Below are 22,580 nucleotides of genomic sequence, written 5' to 3'. Positions count from 1 at the left end.
CCAAGCCTTCAAGCCTTCGGCTGACAAGGGTGCACGTGCACTAGGGTGTGTGTGGGTGTGTTTGCACATGGGAGGGGGGGGAGGGGGAGGTGGATGAGGTATTGCACCTGTGTCTGTAAATGAATGATCTGTGGGTCCGGGGATGAGAGCAGTGGTGGCATAGGGACAGCCAAAGATAGTGTATTTGACTTAGGAGATCACTTTCTGTGTCATATCAAGTAGGTTGTGTTGAACTGCTAAGACCTTGGCAGGGCCTACAGGATACTGAGACATGTTCTGTTTGTCAGTGTTAACAAATTGTTTGGAGAAGGTTCTGTCTCACTGCCTCTCTTGCAGGTGACTACCATGGCTCATGTCAAAGTTGCTCATTTTGTGTGTAGGGAGAATAGCTAGTCAGTATCAGTTTGTAGATGGTGGATGGTGAGTAGTTTAATGATCATGAGATTGGTGTCATTGGAGTGTACAGGACTTAGAAGAGAGCTTATCTTCTGTGAAATTCATGCTCTTTGCAGATGTTTCAAAATTTTGTAAGTATGTGTGGATTCTGTGTTCTTATGGGTCAGGGGAAGTAAGTCTGGGAGAATCTGAAATATGTAATGGGTTATGAAGGAATCTTTTGGCAGCTGTTGGGGATTTTTGGCTTGTGACAAGGCAAGGCTACTGAAGGATGAAACTGACCATACATTCTGCACCAATTACAGGTACAAAGTTAGTTGGTTTTGTGTATGTGTGTGAGTGCAAGGTGTAAAAGTGTTAGGTAACAAAGTTATGTTTGTCACATCGTGTTCTTTGGCCATGGTATTGCATTGTTGGTAGATGTGGATTAAATGTAGACTCAATTATGTGGACAGATTGGTTGGTTAAGGAGGTGGCTACGTCAAAAGCTGAAAAATCTTGCACAGTTTATGAAAAAAAGGATATAATACTGAATGGTCATATGAGAGAGTTACACATAGTGAAGGAAAACAAAAAAAGTAGAATTTGTCTATTCATAAGAGGGAGGAAATAATAAAGCAAATGGAAATAAAAAGGATTCCAACAACAAATGTCAAGACAAAAAAAGTAGCCAGCGAAAAGGATTTAAAGAGATAGATTTATGAATGAACAGACTATGAGAAGAAGGACTTACTGGAAATCACAAAAACCTCCAGTACTATTAACAAACACTATGTAAGCTACAAATATAGGAACATGATTCTCTCTTTCATAACATATCATGTAGCTTTGGCTGTAAGGATTGATGCATTGGCTGAAATTAAATGAATGATTGAAAGAGGAATTTTTGAAAGGACTGTTAACGGCTATAAAAATCCCTCTGTGGTTGTTAGCTCATTGAATAATATATTGATGCCACAGAATTATAGCCCTTGTGCTGTAGTTTTCTGATGACAAACCATCAGTTTGAATTCCCTCAGACATGCGACACTCCAAGGAATGCAATGTACCGAACAAGGTGATGCAGAGTTTAGCACAGTGGACTTGCTTTTTGGAGCACAAGGGTTCAAACTCACATCCGGCCATCAAAATTTAGGTTTCTGATGATCTCCCTGAATCAGTCCTGGCAAATCGTAACCCTTGAACCAATCCAAGTTTGTGCTCCATCCGTAATGATTTCAAGGTCTGTGGGGCGTTAAACCCTAATCTTCCTTCCTTCATTCCAGGGAATGAATATAACTTGGAAATAAAAATCCACCAGGTGTTGTTTCCAAATTGTTTGTGGCCTTCTGTCTGTGTGTATTGTTTCAGGTTTTAACATTGTGTCACCAACAAACATCTGCCAAGAGCTAGCTGTAATGTGAATTTTGACGTTTCTTTTTGCAAATGGTGTTCGTTCTGTTGTCAGGTGTGAAACACTTTCATTGCAGCCTTCCCAGGTGAATTCAAGTTATGATCCAAACTCTGTTCTGTCCAGTCTTTTCCGAATTCTGAACAGTGCACAGAAATTGCGTCAGCTCTGTCACTGTCTTCGTCAGTGGTATTGAGCATCATCCTTCTCGGAAGTCCGCTTTATGAAATAAATGTAAAGCCAAACTATAAAGACAAAATCAAAATTCATGAAATACTTAAGGGGAAAATGGGGAGAAGATATCCCTGGGAAGGTAGTTATTGTATGTGGAGCTGTAGAACAATGGAAAAAAATCTTCTTCAGGAATACTTATTTAAATACAGCCATGTGGAGGGTTCGTATCCCTGGAAACCAAATCTTTAAGTGGGTGCCATATATCCCTATAGCAGCTTTTGTTGGCCCTAAAATGCATATATCCAAGGAGAAATGCCCCCTTCACTTTTCCCCTGTTTCAGGAGAATCAGAATTTCTTAGATTCTCAAAATCTCTCAGAATGTAAAACTCGGTATAGACGTGATTAGTTATTGAATATTCTGTCTGGCTGAATATTCAGTCTGTCTAATTTGTAAAGAACTGTTGAGTGTAATATAACCAGACTTACTTATTCTGTTAGGAATGTGAATTGTTATTTTTTTGTAGTATTACTATAACAAAGTAAGTAAAGCTATATGCTTCGAAGAAAGTATCAAGAGTCCTTATCGAGTATATATCTGTGGTTTTTAAGGTAGTGATTTGGTGAAGTTTTGTCTGCTATATTTCAATTAGATAATGGTATTTTTCAATGGAATATTTAAAGAGTAGTCTGTACGCCTTTGTCACGAGTAGTACAATGTCCACTTTAGGAGTGTAGACAGTACTCCTTATTTGGTGGTGATTTGGTATTTTTTTGTTCCTTCTCCAACTCTGCAATAGCAACATGCCACTTACTGCCAGCAATCTGTTTAAAATTGTGTGTGTGTGTGTGTGTGTAAGTGGGAGGGGGAATATAATAGTTTTAATAATCACCACCACCACCACCACCACCACCACCACCACCATCATAATAATTTTCTTGTGCCATGGCATGGTTAATTCTAAGGGATGACCAGATGCTATTCCTGTCACCACCAAATTACGATCCGGGATGGAATGTGTGTACCCCATCTATCTGCGTATAATGTTATTCATGAGAAAATGAGTGAAAGTTTCTGAAGTGTATGTGAACCATCTAACTGAGGCTGGAGTTGGGTATCAGCCCAGTATTTGCCTTGCGGGATGTGGAAAACCACCTGAAAACCACACCCAGGCTGGCTGGCACACCAATCTTTGTAGTTAACCCACTGAGCAGATTTGACCCAGGGCCAGTGCACCTCCCCTTCCTGGAAGTGGTGCTGTAACATGCACTGCTATCTGGATGATTAATATAATAGTTGTAATTGTCTTTTTAATCTAAAAGTTGTACAAAAGAGTGATGCCACTCTAAATTTCAAACATTCAGAAAGGTTTAGAAAGTTTTCATCATGTCCCAGTCTCTTACTTTAAGGTCATTGATGCTATTCATTGTAAGGGGATCAGGCTGGGTACATACACTTACACCTCAGTGTTAAGGCTGGGAAACCACCACTTACCATCTGGCAGCAGCTTCTCATAATGCATCAGCTGTAGATCCATTGATGTTCCAGAAGCACTAGTATCAGTGTTGTTCATCGTACTTTAAAACTGATTTTCGTAAATCATTCATGAACAGTGTTGCTGAACTGGGCTTAATACCATACCTAAATCAGAAACGTTAGAGATGATTTCTATCATGGCCACCGAAGATGTGCAGAATTATTAAAAAATAATAAAGACTGAACATTGCACTAATTAGTGCTGTTGTGATCACGGACTCATAATATGTTTTATGTCATTTAATGGCTTAAAAATGTTCCTGATACTTCAACATTTTCTGCAAGTCATCTGTAAAAGATTCTTCAGTGTAATGGAACAGACGTCAGTGTTACTTCTGACTGTAAATAATTTGACTATCTTGGTGAAATCTGTTTCTTAAAATATGCGTAAGACTTTATAAACATTAGAGTGATAGTAGTGAAATCATTTTTTTATACAGTAGCCTTCTAAAGAAAGACTAGTAAGTTGACTTGTGTGAGCAACCTGACTTAAACAAAATATTGTTTTCCTTGTAAAAACTGTGGTGAGTGACAATAAAATCTGGCTTGCCGTTCCTCCATGTACCAGATGCCTGTTTCCCTTACTTTACATTGATAAGGGATTTGTTCATCTGATGTATCCATTTCAGCTTACATGTTGTATGAATAATATATTTTTTTATTTGTGTGTTCTCATTATAATAAAATATTGTTTAATTTCCAGTTACTGAGCACTGAACGCCTCTCAATATTTGCTGCAGTACTGCAAGTGTCATTCCTGCTGTTTGAATCTCTGCGTACACATCTGAAGTTCCAGTTGGAATTGTACCTCAGTAGGCTTATGGATATTATTATTGCAACTTCTCAAAAGATTTCATTTGAACAGAAAGAAATGGCATTAGGTAAATTAACTTAACCATACTGAGATGCTCTGCAGTACAAAATTTAAGATTTCAGTCAGATGCAATTAATTAGAATTTCTGTTTACCAGCAGAGATAGGCACTCATAGTCATGCAATTAAACACTAGCTTTCAGGATCAGAGGTTCATCTGATGAAACACAAGAAAATTATGGAGGAAATGAGAACAATGAAAAATTAGTTATAGGTGCACACATTCAAAGAGTAAAGGAATGCAAGTAAATCAGTGATTTGATTCAGGATCCTAATTAATTTGTATATTCGATTAGTCTTGGTTCCTTAAACCATTTAGTCTCCTGTACATAATGAGGGAATCTCTTGTTCTGGAAGGTAGTGTTTTGTTGTTGACTCTGAATTCTCTCCGTAAATTTTTTCTACCTAAATTTCTTTACAATTCAATTTTGTTGATAATCTTTTATACCTAAGTAATTATTTGAAGTACCATGTCATTGAGTTACTTATTGATGTTTGTTGTGTTTTTGCAGAAAGTATTGTCCAGCTGTGGAGGATTCCAGGTCTTGTAACAGAGCTATATCTTAATTATGACTGTGATTTATATTCACCGAATCTTTTTGAAGATCTTACAAAGCTCTTGTCAAAGGTGAATAAATTTGTATTAAAATTATTTATGAAGAGGTAATATGTATAATTATGTTTGCTCAGATTTGTATAATTTCATTTTCAGAATGCTTTTCCTGTGTCTGGGATTTACAACACACACCTGCTTTCTTTGGATGCACTTCTCACAATAATAGACTCGATTGAAGCCCATTGTTATAGTCGTATTCTTAATGAAAAACAAGATGGTAGACAGCATTCAGGTTTGTCATCTGTATATCATCACTACAGTTAGTCAAGCATTCTGGTAACAGTCTCTTTGTTTATAATACAATGATTTCTTGCTTGGTGCCTTCAGTACTGATTACACTCATCTTCTCATTAGCTCATCACTGCAAAAGTTTTTAAATTCCCTTATGGAAATTCGCAGCAGTTCTAGAACAGTGAGTTATTTTTGTTAAAGAGCATTTATCTGATGATAGATCAAAACTGAAGAAAATAAACTGAGGTATTGCAGAATAATGTTGCTAATCAAATGAGTAAAGCCTACTCTCTTACATACTACCATTCCTTTTTGGCAGTGTGTTCAATTCAGTTCACTTACGTCAGGAGTTAAGCTGATTCTAGCAGTCCAGGATCCTAACCATTACATAGTCACCAAAGGATTGCAGGATGGCGCCTGACCATCAGGATGTCAAGTATTGGTGACCTCAGGGAATTGATAATGCCAAGTTCATGGTGAAGGCAGGCCCAAAGAATGTTCTGAGAAGGTAAACAGCTGTAATTGGTAGCGTATTGTGTGCAGCAGAGTTGACAAGCACCTGTGTCTGGGAATCGATGAAGTGGCAGTAGGCACTGAGTGCAATGCCGGCAGTAGCCAGCTGGGTGGACTTGCTTAGGTTGGCTGTAACACCATATCCTTACAGCAGTGAGGTGATAACAGCTAATGTTGCTGGCAGTACCTGAGGTGGCTAGCTGGGCTTGGTCTGGCCGGGTTGTACTAAGGATTTCTAAAGTCAATGAAGTGCTTGGTGCTGGTGCATGCTGAACAACCCCCTCTGGATGGATTCAGTTTGACACCTGAAAACATCAGACTAGTTTGTCTGTAACTGTGTATAGTAGCAGGTGCAATCCAAGGGGGCACCAGCTGGTGTGGGGACTGTATTGGTCTTGGGAGATGATGCCGTCAACAAACTTGACAGAAGCCCAGCCTGATGACAGGACGGAACAGGTCTAACGTCAAGTGACAAGAGACAAGTCCACGGTGCAAGTCCCCGATTCTTGCTGGGTGTTGGTGGTGGTGGTGTTAGTTCAAGAAGTTCTTCTTTGTGTCATATAAGTCTACCAAGATTAAAAAAGTTCCTGAGGATAATATTCCTATTACCACGTTATGATGCTGTGCTGTTGAATATGGTGGACCAACTGTTCTGTGTTAATGTGTTCATTCTGTGCTGCTATTAGCTTGTTGAGGGAATTTGTGATGGTACTAAGGGTATAATTCAAGTAGGTTAACTTTTACTTGTAAAGTACTGAAAGGACTGTCTGGCAGATACAGTAGAGGAGTAGAGGATACATCGGATTCAATGCCATAGTCCCTGTTATTGCTGTGGAAAGCTGAAAAGTCAATCCCAAGATGTCACGTTGAATTCCATTCAGCAGTAACCTGTTACCCCATAGTTCTAACCACTCTGTGTCCATTGTGCACCCTTGCTTGTAGTAATTAGTGATAGCTATGATCGCGTCATACATCAAGTAGACCCAGTGCGGCCTAATTTTTTGGAATATGATTAAGTGGCAGGGATGTCATGAGGGCATCCCTCCATACTTGTTCCCCATAGGAATAGCTCCATTTGGCTTGCTCCCATGACAGTTTGACCCACCATGGAGGAGCGTATTGAACCCGTTCCTTCTGGTATTGACACAACTCTTCTGCTGTCAACTTAATGATCCATTATTGCTCTCTTTATGCCCTGCTGTGAATCAAACACATGCCAAAATCTCTGTACATCAAAACCTTTCAACTGTCACAACAACCATAAGTTACTTTCATTTCCACTGTTTCACCTAAATCTACAATATGAAAGTACTCATGCTCATGCTTTACTCTCACTGTGTACATACAGCAAAATAAGCAAACACCATTCTCTGCCATAAAGAAAAAAAATTACTACATTAACAAGACACTGGAATCAGCCCATATAAACAACCCACATGATATCCCACAATTAACTGTTAATATACCACAAGAATGAAATTCATAAACACATTATAACCTCAAATCAGCATTGTTGCTTGCCATCTATCAACATCATCTGGATGTCATTTCACAGCTAGACAGTGGTTGCTGTACCCATCCAGTGCTCAAAGACTTTTGTACATTCTCAAGCAAACTACATATATAAATAAATGAAAATAAAATCCCTTCATAATTTGCACATCATTAACTGCACATACTCTCATTACCATGGAACATGATATGAGGTGCAGGAAATGGACATGATAAACATAATCTCCCTTCTATTGGTGCAAATGTGCAGCAGCATCAATAATGCCATGTCTCTTGTTGCCATCTCTGCGAGTGACTTCAACCAACTTTCTCTTTTCCTTATATTGGCCTAACACTGTGTCTTCATGCGTATGACAAAGTATGCGCAGACTTTGTAGTAGTGGCTTGCTCTAACTGTTCCATTTTTTCCTTTCTTACCCCCCTCCCTCCTTTCTTGGGACCGACGCCAGTAGTGATGGCAAAGCTTCTGCTGCACCCTGAAAGGGTCAGATACGTCCTACGTCCTACATGGATGACTACTCGCTACGCAGGTAGTTACAATGTCACATTTACTGCCAATGTTATCTCCACTATTTGGTTTTGACGCCAATAGCAATTGCAAAACTTTGTAGTCTTCCTCTTTGGGGTATAAGGGCTTTCAATATCACCCATTGTCCTACATGTTCTTTGGCAACTTGGCATTTTGTTGTGCCATTTGCTCTTGCCATTCCAAGTATTCATTGTTTCCTTTCTGCACTTGGCACCATACCATCTGTAATGTTTTTGCAAACTTCTGTGCTGATTTACCATCCTTTCCCCTTGGATGGTGATATCATCTACAGATTATATACCACATTGTATGATGACAGACCTGTACCCTCATGGATTTTCGAATTATGTGTTGCAACTCTGTAAAGTAATAGCAAATCCCAGTTGCTACGGTGATTCAACATAGGAACTCAACGTCTCTCATATCATCCTGTGCTCACTTTCTGATCTGCTATTTCCATGCAGGTGTAACACACTTTTTGCTTTATTAGTTCCTACACGAAGTTAATAACTTGGTCCGCAATCAAAATCTTTGGGATTCTGAATTTTAACAGCCAATTATTCACCATTGCTTGTGCCTCTGTATCGGCTTGTTTATTCATGGTACCTATCATCTCCACATAATGTGAAAAGTGATTTGTCGCTGTTAACATGCAACACTGTCCCACTGACATTTGCCCAGAGGACTCAAGATGTCCAACCAACCACATAAAATGATTTGCTTGCTTTTGGTAATCTCTGTAACAGAATACATTGGTGAATTAACTCAGCAAGTTGAACATATAATACAGATTATTTTAAATGCTGTCCTACGTCGTATCTCCTTATTCAACTCTAAAATTACTCATCAACATGTCATTCCGTTGTTCCACAATCCCATGGCCTGCTGCCACATGATGTGTGCCTGTCTTAATACTTCCTCCTGCATTGTAGCTGGAACCACAGCAGAAGGTCTGTTACTATTTTAATTTTTTTTTTCTTACACAACAGTCCATTGTGCACAGTGAATTGTAGTTGCATTGCAAATAGCTTGCAATGGTCATCCTGAACTTCCATTTTCTCCCAGTCTACAGTACATTAGAAAAATATCTGCATTGCTACTGATTAACCAAAGTTTCCATTATATTCAGATAAGTGTCTTTTACCAAGAGCTTAAAAATTTAGCTGTTATCATAACAAAAACAATATGCCTTCGTACCATCCTAAATGTTCTTTGGGATGATCACCACCAGTACCAAGGACTGATTTCTTCAATAACGCCACCTTGCAACTGCTGGTTAATAAACTCCTCACTCACCAGTTGTATGTGATGAGGCATACAATATGGGTTTATGATACACAGATGGTTCATTCTGTTTGGGATTCTGTGCTTTTACTAGGGTTGCTGGCAATGGTCCATGAGGACAAAACAGACTCTGAAACTCTTTTAAGTGCTACATTCCTGACCTTTCTGTTGCTTTCAAGTGCTCTGCCTTTTTATTGTAATGAAGCTAAGCTGTTGGTTTGTTTAAGTTTAGGGCTCGAATTTGCTCTGTCCAACTCATGTTCCACAAGTATCTCTAAATTGGTAATAATCAACCCTCTAGACAACACCATGCCTATAGTCTCAAAGTTTTCTATTCTTACGGGTCCTACCTGCTCACCATCTAATTCCTGTGCATGTAACCCCCTCCTGTGTACAAAACGCCGTGCGTTAACCAATTCCTCAGTCTTCTGCAGTCGCTTGACTACACACGTTTACCAGCAGTTAGTTTCTATGCTTTGCACTGTAGTTTTCTCGCACCTTGCAGTACATTACTGTGCAAATTGATCCTTATTTCCCTTGCACACAATTTAAATGGTGCCCCTTGCACCAAAGATGGACTTTGCAGCTGTGTGGCATTGTCAGAATTTCTCCTAGATGGAACACTGTTACATTGATTTCTACCTTGTGCTGATAAAGGTCAATTTCAGTGTGATGTTTAACCAAGAAATCTAACCATTAGATTGTGAATTAACCATCACCTGCATGGGACAGTGTTTCCATACGAGCCCAGAAATTTTTAGCCCAACCCGAAAATTAGGTGTCACTGAAAATAGCGAACACATGTTTGTTCTACCCACTCATCTTAACATCATGGCATGCACAACCTCCTTTTCCCCATGAGGCCCAGACTTGACACAGACACCTGTAAATCAGCATCAAATAAAAACTTGTTTCCTTCCATCCAATAACCCTTATAAGCAAAATTCTTTCATGAGACACATTTAGCCTTTCTTATATTCACTGGGAGACCTATGTGGCAACACTGGAGCTCCAGTTACTTTTTAACAGAAGGTCACTATTCCCATCCTGTGTCCATCTATCAGACCCCTTTTTAGGTTTCTGTCTCCACTCCCTTTCTGTATGTCCCATTCGCTCTCGTATTTCTTACACTGCAGCGTATGGTATTTCTAGTGTATGTAGCCTGATCAGTTGTATCGGTAACACTTCCTCAGAGAAATTCACCTTCTGTTCTGGACTTGCCACCACTTCTATTTATTCCGATGCTGTTGCAGTTCCTATGGCTCCAGTAAAGTTCTTAGGGAACTCTTCCTGTGTTTTTCCTCAATGCATCAGGAGGCAACTCCCACAAAAGTGCGTCTCGTGCCCTCTGTTCTGTCCCTTGCAGAAGGATCCTGTTAGTGCCATCGCTGTCTGTTACTCATACATTTTGACATAAAGTTTCTTAAACTTTCTCATTAAATTCTGAATGGGTGCTCTATGCTTACGTGACCCATTGGTCAACTTTTTCCTATGCGACCTTTAGCTGTTCTTCCTTTTGTATTATTGTAACAATCCTGCCCTTAGACTCTCAAATGTTGGCGCGTTCCGTAACTTCTCAAAATATATTACACACACCTAATGTCCCTTGGCAGATGTAATTTAGCCTTACGCAAGTTGTTCCTCTGACCGCCAACCTAGCTTAGCAGTTAACCAGTTATCAACTAATGCAAAAACACCCTAACCTCCTGTACTAGAAAAAGGAAAGACTAGCTAGCAGTGCAAGCTTCGAGGATGAGTGTTGCCATAATTAATGAAGACTGTTCCGTCCGATGTTCCCTCAGTGCCTCTAACTGCTTGCCTAATTCCATATTGTTTGCTTACATATATACCATTTGAATTAGTAAGGTGTGAACTGCCTTCATCGTGTAACCTTCTCTACTGCTTATTTGGACATTGCAAGGCCCGTGCGTACAATACAAGGAAATTATTTAACAGAAAAGGAATCGACACCAAAATCATAAGTGTGAGAAATGGTACTGCACTCAGCATAATAAAGTTTCATTGTAGACCTACACCCTATAATGTCTCACTGGTTTCCAGTCGCACTTCTGATACTAAATGTAGTCCTCTGGGTTACTGACCATTATGTATTCACCCTCGGACAGCAGGATGTCCACCTGGCCATGATGACATGGAGTGTGGGTGACCTCTGGGAATGGGTAATTTCGGGTCTGTGCGATAGTGAAGCCAGAAGTTAAACAGCTTTTATTGGCAACACATTATTTTCAGTAAAATTGGCCAATGCCCATTGGCTGGGGGCCACTGAGGCTATGTGATGACTGCAATGGTGGCAACAGCTGGCTGGATGGTCTTGCTGAGGTGGCCAGAGACCAGACAGCCCCAAAGTCAATGGAATGTTAGGTACCTGGGCACACTAACATCCCCACAGGGTGGATCCAGTTTGATGCCTGAGAGCATCAGGTTAGCAGGTCCATGACTGTGTCTATCATAAGGTGCATCCTGTGCGACTCACCAGCTGGTGTGGAAACTGCAATGGGGCTGTCGCTAGAGTCGGAGTCAGGAAGGCTTGAAGCTCAGCACGATGTTGGCAGTAGACATGTCAGAAGCCCAGTCTGGTGTCAGCACAGAATACATCTGACATTGTGTGATGAGAGACAAGTTCAGAGTGCAAATGATCTTTAGTTTGGTTGGAGGCACAGGTATATTTGTCTGGGTTGTGTTGTCAAGAAGCCCACTTTGTCATACATGCCTAGATAGAGCTGGCCCCATTGACATGGAGCAATCTGGCAGGATACTGAGGTAGCAATATCACATTTGGGAGAGGAGAAGTCAAATATGCTTGCAATCCATTTGTGGTGTACTGCAAGACTGGTCCTCGAGAAGTGCACATTCTCCGCAACTCTTGCCAGGTTTTTCTTTATATGTTCTATATCTTTCAGATTCCATGGCTTACTCATCTGGGAATCCAGTCTCATGGAGGGCTGCTATATTGATATAATGAATCATACATTTGACAAATTTTATTTTTAAATAATACAGTTATTCAAATTGAATGAAAAAATGAAGAAAAAAAATAATGATGGACACAAGAATCGGACAAGCGATTACTAGTCCCGAGTCCTTCTGCCAGAGCAATGCAGTCTGCCAAAACTTTCGTAACATTAATGAATTGAAACTGCTTAGAGAAAACCATAGTCAATTTTCTCAAGAATTTTTGAGAGTGACATCAAAGTGCTTTGGAAGATTGCTATTTGAGTTTTGAATCTCAAGTACCATAAATATAGAGAATTACAAAATTCCAGTTGCCATGTGGTCCCCTTCTGAAGGCACTAAATGTGTGGGTGGTGTGTTAAGGTAGAGAGCAATTACGAAGGTAGACAAATGTATATTCTCGGTAATCTGTGAACTGACCAACAAAAATTACTGCATTTCTTTTATATTTAAATTAATATATGACAGTTTCAGATTCAGAAGGAGGTGTCTTGGCAAACTTAATTAGGTGACTCAAGGTGAGCACCATGTTTACACATGCCATATAAAACATGATAAATATACAGTTGTGGTAATGAGGGTGCACTTTTGAGGTGTCATAAACAGTAGAGAAGTTTACAAGGTTGAAAATATGATTTATGGATATATTTTCCAGTAATACATTATTTGATTATGAGTTACCTATTAGGTTCAAGCCTTTTTTGCAAAAACAAAAATTTGTGATGCATGTTACTATCGTGCAGCAGTCACTGATACAAAGATATGGTTATGAAAAAGATAGTAGTTCCTTATTGCAGCTTCAAACAATGTATTTGTTTTGTATTGGAAAGGCACTTACATTTTTCTGAAACTTAACATATTACCATATACTTAACATATTATCTAAAATCTGTAACCATAAATTATCAGCTTCTCAGTCCTGTTACCCATGTAAAAAGCAATATTGAATGAATTACTTACAGTTACTAAACATAAGGTACAATCTGCAAAAGACAAAAAACATTTCACTGAAATGCCCTGGAAATTGTGTTTTTGTCTTGCTTATTATCCCATTAAGCTATGTCTTGGTATTAAAAAAGTGATCTTGAATTAATTCTTTACTTCCAGATGGTTTATCTGACATTGTCTCAGATGTAGAGTCACTGGCTGCAGCGGAAATATTGAAATATGGCCAACATACATCAAGATTTGGAAGACAGAAAATATCAGAAAATATACCAAGTCATGAACAGTTGATGGCTATCAAACATAAGAAAAAGGTATAGTTGGAGATATCTAAAAGAATTATTAATTGTTTGCAAATACTTAGTGGTTCCTTACATTTCACAACATTTTGAATGAAACATATCCTTCAAAAGAGATATTGTGTAATAAATTAAATGAGTCCTATATCATTGCACAGATCAGTTTGCCAATAAGTTATGCTTCCTCCATCCATTACTTGGCTTAAGGTCGATACCATTGCGATTTTTCTCGCAGGAAAACTTGTCCTCCAGACTGCAGTAGAATGTGATAGTACACACATTGATGTTTTCATGGATGATTACGTATGTGGTGAGCATGGGGTCCAAAGCCATTGAATTACTTCTTCCTATACTGTGCTGCAATTTTACTTACTGACTATATCTTTCCTCAAATTGTCAAACTTATTCTCTAGAACAGATTCCCTTCTGACAACCTAGCCTTATCGTAGGATATTGATTTCAGCTTCTCCCACTTTGTTCCCTTATTATTGACCACATACTTCAGTTAACTTTCGTTCAGTCTCAACATCTGGGTTTGACCTCTACTTTTTCAAAATTTAACAGATTATGTGGACAGTGCGGGGAAGGTCACCCAATATCCAATCCATGTGGGGCATCATCAGGTACCCATACAGTTGCAGCCCCCTGACTGCCCAGGGCTCACACTATTGATGGCTGAGCTGTCACCTTGCTGCACATGCCGAGGCGTAGTTGTCTGTGTGTTTGGGAGCACTGGGTTTCTGGGCAGTGGCCGTCATGCCACATGGTCTTTGCTCTGGCTGGGTGGTATGTGTTGGGGAGAGTCCTTCTTTGGATGAGGTAGCATCATGGCAGATTTCTGGCATCATGAAACAACCAAAGTTATCAGCTGGTGGCTGCATAGTCCCGGCAATATCTTCAGACAGACCACAATTTGGTGGTGGTCTTTACAACGTAGGAACCACAGGAGAAAAGCAAAACCAAATGATTTGCAGATAGTTATTCCCCTCAGTTTTTTGTTTGCACCGGAACAGAAGAAAGGTTCTTTCTCTAATACTCCAATGATTTTTTTGTGGTGATTATTGAAAACCTATTTGGTGAACTCTCACCCGTTGGGAAATAATGAATTGGTTCCATCTTAAGACACAAAATCCCACCAAGTCCTGGGTGTTACTGTCCTGTAAACAACTTGGTGGTGTACTGGTTACTGTTGCACCCCATAAAAATCTAAACATGATAAAGAAATAAATTTGTAACTGGAAGCAAATGCTAAAGATGGACAAATAACTGCATGAACACCTGGAGAGAAGTCAGACTGGTGCATTCATCCCACATTTGAGGGCGTTCAATTTCAGAAAAGGTCAAAATGGTGTGTTACGACTGCAATGTGAAGCTGTGTTTCCCGCCACGAATCCAGTGTTTCAAATGCCAGTGCTTTGATCATATGTTTTCTCTGCATACCTATGACCCATTTTGCAGACTATACTGACTATCACATCAAGAAAATTCACCATCTACTATACCACCTGTCTCTGCAAATTGCAGGAATGGTCACCGTCCCTGATTCTTGAAGTGTACTAACCTATGTACAGAATGCAAAATCCATGAAACTTGAGGTCACAGATTGGCTCTTAATATTTTGAAGTTCACAGATAATATTATGGTTTGTATCCAGTCTCAATGATATCGATATTTGCCACTGCTGTGGTGGGTTGTCAACTGTACCTGGTGTATTTACTCGCTTGAAGTTGACACCTAGTAGTCCTGCTAGTCAACTGTGGGGGTGATAGGCCCTCAACTGTCATTGTTTCTGCAGCACTTTTTGTGGCAACAAAAACCCGCACCTGGCCGGGGAAGCAGCAACCTCCTCCAGTGCGTACCAGTGTCAGGGGTGAGAAAAATCTCTCGAGAGATACACAGATCAGACCATACACCAGCCAGAGGCTGAAGGATCCATGGACTGGAGGCCCAGGGTTGCTCACTTTTCTTCCATTCCTGCACTACAGCAGATAAGCCTTCACAAGAACCTGGAATGCCGAGGAGGAGGAGGAGGAGGAGGAGGAGGAGGAGGCTACACCAAATCATCCCCCCTTCCTTTGCCATCTAAGTCGGAATCTATGTTTGTTTGATGTTCCATCTCCACTAGTGATAAACAGTGATCTTCAGGTATGACTCTTGGGCTCCTCGTACGTAACCAGGACACTCTCAGTGTGATGTCCAATGGGACAGCAATGAATATTGCTGTCACCTTCTTGAATCTTGACAACTAATGTCATCTTGTTCTGTAATCTGTGTTGCTTTTCAAGAAACATGGCTCACTGATGACCATTCCACAACTATTCAAGATTATCATGCATTCTGTCTGAACTGTAGTCAGCCTGAGAGAATGTCTGGAGGGGTCTGTACATTGTTTCACACAGATATCATTTGTGTGTGGATTCCTCTCCGTACAGTGTTAGGAGCAATAGCAATGCAGAGAAAACGACTCCAGCAATCACCATTCATAAGTTTACCTCAAGGCAGTGCTCTTACTTGAGACAATAACTGAATAATCTAACAATTCTTCCTCTCTCCCCTTTTCTCCTATTTTGGATGTGTACACCACCCTCTGTGGGAATGTACCACTATGACAGTACTCCTACCTTCTTCAGTGCCGCACATCGCACATTTTTGTCTGTTGACTTATTATCTCTTCCCCCAATCTCTTGTCTTCACTGCAATGAGCAATGCAAATAATCTTTGTGACAGCAACCACTTTCCAGTGATTCTGGGACCTCTTAATCACCTGTCAGACCAGGTACCACATTGATATATTTGATTAGCCAGCTGAGAGTTGTATACCCCTGTTATCATCTTTGCCCCCCCTCCCCCTCCCCCCAGTAAATTCCATCAACAAAATTGTTGGAAAAATCTCCGATGTGATCGTCTCCATGCTGGAAATGCACATTGCCTTGCTACATGCCCTCTCTGCTTGCTATTTTAGAGCAGACACATTGCAGCAGCTATTCAGGATCATTGAAGGACCCTACAATATTTCAAGCAACATCCTTCACAGACCAGTCTCCTCACTTTTAACGACCTAATAATAAGGCTTGCTATCTAATTAAATACAGCAAGAAAAATTGCTGGGATCACTGCACTTCAGGTGTAGGCCAAGATCCATAGTCTTCTGGGCCATCAAAGATCATCAGCTTTCCTGGATCTCTTACTTCATGGTGGTATTTGTACCAATGTGTCAGTTATTGCTGTGATGATCCAACATCTGAATGTTATTCAAAGATTCCATCAACATAAGGATTTCAGTTGTATTATGCTTGAAGGTGTTTATCTTTCGCAATGCTGAGATAATATTATTGTCTCAGTCCTTAAACCAGGCAAAAAGTCATCAACCATTGAAACATACATAACTGATTATTCTCAGCAATGTGCTCCACAAACTGCTTGAAAGGATGGTTCCTGGCAATTGTGCTGGGCTCTCAAATCATGGTGCCATTCATCCCCCTATCAGTATGGATTTTGGGAGCATGATGCAGAACCGATCATCTGATTAGGTGGGAAACAGTACTGTGACAGGCATTTTGTAACCAGCACATCATTGCAGCCTTTTTTTGATGTGTATGAGGCATGTCCCCACATTTTCTTTACCATCATGTCACTTTTTTTTACCCTCCATGTTTGGGGCTTTTGAGGCTCCATACTGGTTACTTGTCCCTCATGGCTCTGTACTGAGTGTTGCACACTTCCTAATTGTCATGAACAGGCTAGTGATCTCCATCAGTTCATTGGTCACTCTGTCATACAAGAAGGCAATTTGTGCACTTTGTACAGCTCCCAAACTGAAGCCTTGCCTTGAACATCAGCTACAAATTGCCATCTGAAGGGCCTCTACTGGAGCCCTTTCCCATAGCTTCCAGCAGTTATCTCGCTAAAACATGAATTGTGCATCACTGTCATAGTACCATAGTCCCTCATGGCCCAGAAATGTACATGGGTATCCATTGTTTGAATATTGTGACATAGACCCAATTTTTGGGACCCTTCTTTGATAAAAAGCTTATGTGAGCCATATTTGTCAACTAAAGACTGGCTGCATCTTTGCCCACACCTTTTGGAGTGCAGTTTATGTTGCTCCCTTCCATATTTATTGGAACCCAGGTCTCATCCAGATTGCACTACGGTTGCCAGGTTAATGTTTCAGTGGCAACTTCAGTTTTAAAATTATTGGACCCACTCCATCATCATGGAATAAGCCTGGCCACTGGTGCATTCAACTAGTCCCATAGACAATCTCTCCACCAAAGCAGCAATTTTTCCTCTTCAGTTTCAGTGATATCAACTCGTGCTCACTTATGCAGTCACCATACGGCAACTTCCCAATCATCCAACCTAGCAAATTATTTTTGCATGCAAGGGTCATCGACCCAGTCACTTCCACCCTTGGGTGGGATTACCAGTACACCATGACGCAATCTGATGGGACACTCTGCTAATGTCCTTAGAATGGGCTCCATGTGTTTTACAGGACACCGCTCACCTGCAGCTCCCTTGTTTAGTACCCAGACACAAATTAGGACCGAGATAAGAGGGTTGGAACTTTAATTGTGGAAACTATTTATTTACAGCTCATTCAAAATAGATAGGGGTTTCAAAGTTTTACTGACCTTCAGAGTAGTCACCAACATTGTGTATAACCTGTTGACAGCGATGCGGAAGTCATAGGATAGTCTTTGCAGTGCCAGTTTTGTTGACAGTTCAAGCGGCGTGGTCTATTGCCAGACGAATCTGTAGCAGTTCTGAAGTGAATGCCGGGAAGTGTTTCCTTCAGTTTAGAAATAGAGCTGAACTCGTGAGGGCTTAAGTCAGGGGAGTGCAGTAGGTGGTATAGCACTTAGCAGCCCCATCACTCAAACAAATCAGTAACAGCTTGCAGTGTATGTGCTTGAGCATTGTCCTGCAAAATGATGGTCAGGTCCTGCAGAAAGTGTCATCACTTCTGTTTCTAAGCTGGTCATAGGTTGTGTTCCAAAAATGAACAGCATAGAGACAGAAGTGATGACACTTTCTGCAGGACCTGATATTATTTTGCAGGACAATGTTGAAGCACGTACAGTGCAAGCTGTTACTTATTTGTTTTACTGATGAGGCTGCTAAGTACTGTACCACCTACTGCACTCCCCTGACTAAAGTCCTCGTAAGTGTAACTAGATTTCTAAACTGAAAAAAATATCTCGTGGCATTCGCTTCAGAACTGCTACAAATTCATCTGGCAACAGGCCGCGCCGCTCGAACTGTCAACACAACTGGCACTGCTAAGAGTATCCTTAGACTTCCACATTATGTCAACAGGTTATACACAATGCTGATGACTACCCTGAAGGAAACAAAAGAAAAGTTCGGAGTAGGTATTAAAATCCATGGGGAAGAAATAAAAACTTTGAGGTTCGCCGATGACATTGTAAATCTGTCAGAGACAGCAAACGACCTGGAAGAGCAGCTGAACAGAATGGACAGTGTCTTGAAAGGAGGGTATAAGATGAACATCAACAAAAGGAAAACAAGGATAATGGAATGTAGTCGAATTAAGTTGGGTGATGCTGAGGGAATTAGATTAGGAAATGAGAGACTTAAAGTAGTAAAGGAGTTTTGCTATTTGGGTAGCAAAATAACTGATGATGGTCGAAGTAGAGAGGATATAAAATGTAAACTGGCAATGGCAAGGAAAGTGTTTCTCAAGAAGAAAAATTTGTTAACATTGAGTATAGATTTAAATGTCAGGAAGTCATTTCTGAAAGTATTTGTATGGAGTGTAGCCATGTATGGAAGTGAAACATGGACGATAAATAGTTTAGACAAGAAGAGAATAGAAGCTTTTGAAATGTGGTGCTACAGAAGAATGCCGAAGATTAGATGGGTAGATCACATAACTAATGAGGAGGTATTGAATAGAATTGGGGAGAAGAGGAGTTTGTGGCACAACTTGACTAGAAGAAGGGATCGGTTGGTAGGACATGTTCTGAGACATCGAGGGATCACCAATTTAGTATTGGAGGGCAGCGTGGAGGGTAAAAATCGTAGAGGGAGACCAAGAGATGAGTGCACTAAGCAGATTCAGAAGGATGTAGGCTGCAGTAGGTACTGGGAGATGAAGAAGCTTGCACAGGATAGAGTAGCATGGAGAGCTGCATCAAACCAGTCTCAGGACTGAAGACCACACAACAACAACAACAACAACCCTGAAGGTCAGTAAAACTTTGAAACATGTATCTATTTTGTATGAGCTATAAATAAGTAGTTGCCAATATTAAAGTTCCAACCCTTGTATTTCAAGGTCCTGAAGTTAGTTGCCACAATGACCTTTTGGCATCCGTTCCTCTTGTTCTTCAGAAATATCAAGATGCTACCATCATTTACACTGATGGCTCTAAAACCAATGAGATGCTTTTATATTTCCCAGTGTTTGTTTCCAGAAAAATTTTTGGAGCCGATAACATTAACAGAGCCCTATGTTTTATTAAACAGGCCTTCCTAGACTGCATTTTTGTTTGTAGTGGCTCAGTGAGCAGTCTATAATACCTGCTGTTTGTGACTTTCTCTCTTACTATAGTGGTACTGCCTGCTCATTTGTCTTTCTTCGGGTCCCAAGTCATGTAGGTATTCCAGGGAAAGATCTGGCTGATTGTTTGCCTAGAGAAGCAATTATTTGCCAAACATTCACTTTGATGATTCCAGGTGTGGGCCTGCAGTTTGCAAATAACTCGAATACTCAGAGATGGAACAACATCTGATGGCCTACTGCCCCCTCTAATTAACATCAAACTATCAAAGAAACTATTGATGGATGGTACTCCTCCGTCAGTTCCCCTCAGGAGGAATTCCTCTACATCTATATCATCTTATGACACTTCCACATCTGTCATAGCAGGTTAATTCATGGCTTATTTGACATAATGATCCACCCTCACATTCTTCTCACAAAGCTTAATGGACAGTACTCAAATCCTGGAGGATTGCTGTCTGCTCCTGACTGTCCATGTTAAACATGGTCTTCCAGATTTGTTGCCTGTAATATTGGTTGAAAACTTGTGGACTGTTGAACTGGTTCTCCATTTACTCTGTGAAAGTGGTAGGTATTGTCAGATAAAATGTTGTAAACTACTTTTGTGTTGGGGGCAGGTGGTTGGGATTGGCGTGTGTTCCACCACATGCTGGGTCTGGGGAACACTTGGTTTCACCTCCTTTGCAAGCTGCCTAGGTCATATCTATTTTACTCTATCTCAATTGCTTTTTTTCTGCTACACCCTATTTTCTCTTTTTTTGGGTGGTGAATAATAGGTACTGCTTCCCTCCTTAACATGTCGGGATGGGTCATTTGTGGCAAGGGGAGGGACGGGGGCAGCAGAGGCATGCGGAGCAACAGGGGACACTTGCATGGCCTCATCCACCTGCAGACCTGATTAGTTCTCTCATTGTGATCTATTATTGTTCGTCCAACAAATGTTCGCTATGTTTCTTACCTTCAAATTTTTGCTATTATTAATCTCCCTAATAGGAAGTATTCTTTATTCTATAATAGACCAATTGGTGGTGTGTTGGAAGCATGTGGGGTCTCTCTCACTACAGATGAGCCCTGGGAGACCTGTTGTCTGCTCTTACTTATGTAATGGCCCACCCCATGTAATATAACATCTTCTATCAGTATTGCTTTCAGTGCCTAGATTTTATAACTCAGACAGACTTTCATAATCTGGTCAAATTTCTGACAGACGTCACTAAGTCCAGATGAAAAATGTCTTGACAGAGGGACTGTTGACCTTACCATTTAGTCTCTTAACCACCACCAATCAAACCTTGAACTGTATGTGCAACTGTACTATTTGTATTTGTGTTAAGCATTTATTAAAGTACAAAAGCTCCAGGAGATGGTCTCAAGATTGAACACCACATTTGAAAAGGGGAAGGTTGGGAGACTGTTACAAAAATACTAATGTTTGTCACCAATTGTTCTGTGACCAAAGCAGGATTTGAGAAAACAGTAAAACTTTTTTAAATGGAGATTTTTGCCTGGAGACCATTGTTGACCCTTATAGTCAGACATACAACTCTTAAAGAATGTGTTACAAATGAAGTTGCAACCACCCTCTCAGGAGGAACAGTGCTGGTCATAGAAGTGTAGACTGAGTAAGCCTGTCAAAAATCTGAAAAGCATCAGATCACTCTGTCTTGATTCTGAAGAACACAAAAGTGATAATGACAGTAACACTGAAGTCTGCCTTTGGGAACTACTACAGCCTTCAGTTAGAGCATTCCCAACTGGACTCCAGGTTCATTTGCCCTTGGGGTGGAGCTATTAAGCCCCATGTGGATATGAAGATGAGGTGCAACAGCCAGTTCAGCAGAACTGCTGCCTGTCTCCATCATTGATATCTTGTTGTGCTCTTGTGTCCTCACAAACCCTGCTCGGTAGGAAGTTTCTAATGATTTGAAGTCTAGTGACAATTTCCCAATGCATATACCAGACAAAGCAGTGGATCGGTAGTCAGCAACATAAATGGGATTCTGTACAGCCAAAAAGTGGAGAGATGGGATTAAGTGAAATAACCACCTGGCTGCTGACTCATTGATTCCAAACTCTCCAGAACGATATAGAAGGCAGCCTGTTCATTAACCTAATGTTAAGCACTGCTTTACAATCAGGCTTAAACGGATGAAGAATACATATTAACAGAAATTTCTGAACTCAGTAAATCATTTCACTAAATCATCAATAGTATAGAAGGCTGTCATAATTTGTGGGAAGGGAGTTACAAAATGTCCTGTTAGCATGTATTTTGAGGAGTGGGAGTCTCTGACCGAATAAAGGTGAGATTGACATATGCCTGTTGGCTTCTGCAGAAGCCATTTGTGTGATGATTTCTCTGAGGTTTTGTCAGCCCAAAAGGCTGTCATTGTCAGAACTTCATCCTCCGTTGCTGGTGACAGGCTGGAATTAACCCTTTGACTGCTGGGGACCTGTTAACTCGGCATGCCTTGCCGTTCCCCTTTCACACCCGACGTGTTTAAGTGTGGCCTTTGGGTTTCCCTACAGCGCTAAGGATGAGTTGGCACATACCATGCCACTGGCCTTTGCTAGGGACGAGTACAGGCGCGCTAAGTCACATCTACCTTACGACAGACATGTAAAAACGCAGAGCTGTCTTTCCACTCTGCTCTTCCAGTAGCTGTTCAGTGGTCTGACTGTATAGTTTGAGAATGCGTATATGTTTGTTTCTGTGTTCCCTCTTTGCAGAATTTGACTTTGCTTCACATATTTGTCAGTTTTATTATTATTATTA

General features: G+C 40.6%; 1 protein-coding gene across 3 annotated transcripts in view; it reads left to right on the top strand.

The window, feature by feature from the left end:
- Nucleotides 1-22,580, top strand: part of LOC126458048 (Golgi-specific brefeldin A-resistance guanine nucleotide exchange factor 1) — a 317,427-nt gene that overhangs the window by 83,380 nt on the left and 211,467 nt on the right. For 2 of the 3 annotated variants that reach the window (XM_050094842.1, XM_050094841.1), the window contains exons 10-13: nucleotides 4,199-4,376; nucleotides 4,880-4,995; nucleotides 5,080-5,215; nucleotides 13,133-13,284. In XM_050094842.1, coding sequence (XP_049950799.1) covers nucleotides 4,199-4,376; nucleotides 4,880-4,995; nucleotides 5,080-5,215; nucleotides 13,133-13,284 — 582 coding nt within the window. The remainder of the gene's footprint in view (nucleotides 1-4,198; nucleotides 4,377-4,879; nucleotides 4,996-5,079; nucleotides 5,216-13,132; nucleotides 13,285-22,580) is intronic. The other variant, XM_050094843.1, reaches the window with a different exon arrangement.

This window comes from Schistocerca serialis, chromosome 2 (assembly GCF_023864345.2).
Source record: "Schistocerca serialis cubense isolate TAMUIC-IGC-003099 chromosome 2, iqSchSeri2.2, whole genome shotgun sequence".
Taxonomy (NCBI): Eukaryota; Metazoa; Arthropoda; class Insecta; order Orthoptera; family Acrididae; genus Schistocerca; species Schistocerca serialis.
This window is presented reverse-complemented; position numbering and strand designations above follow the sequence as displayed.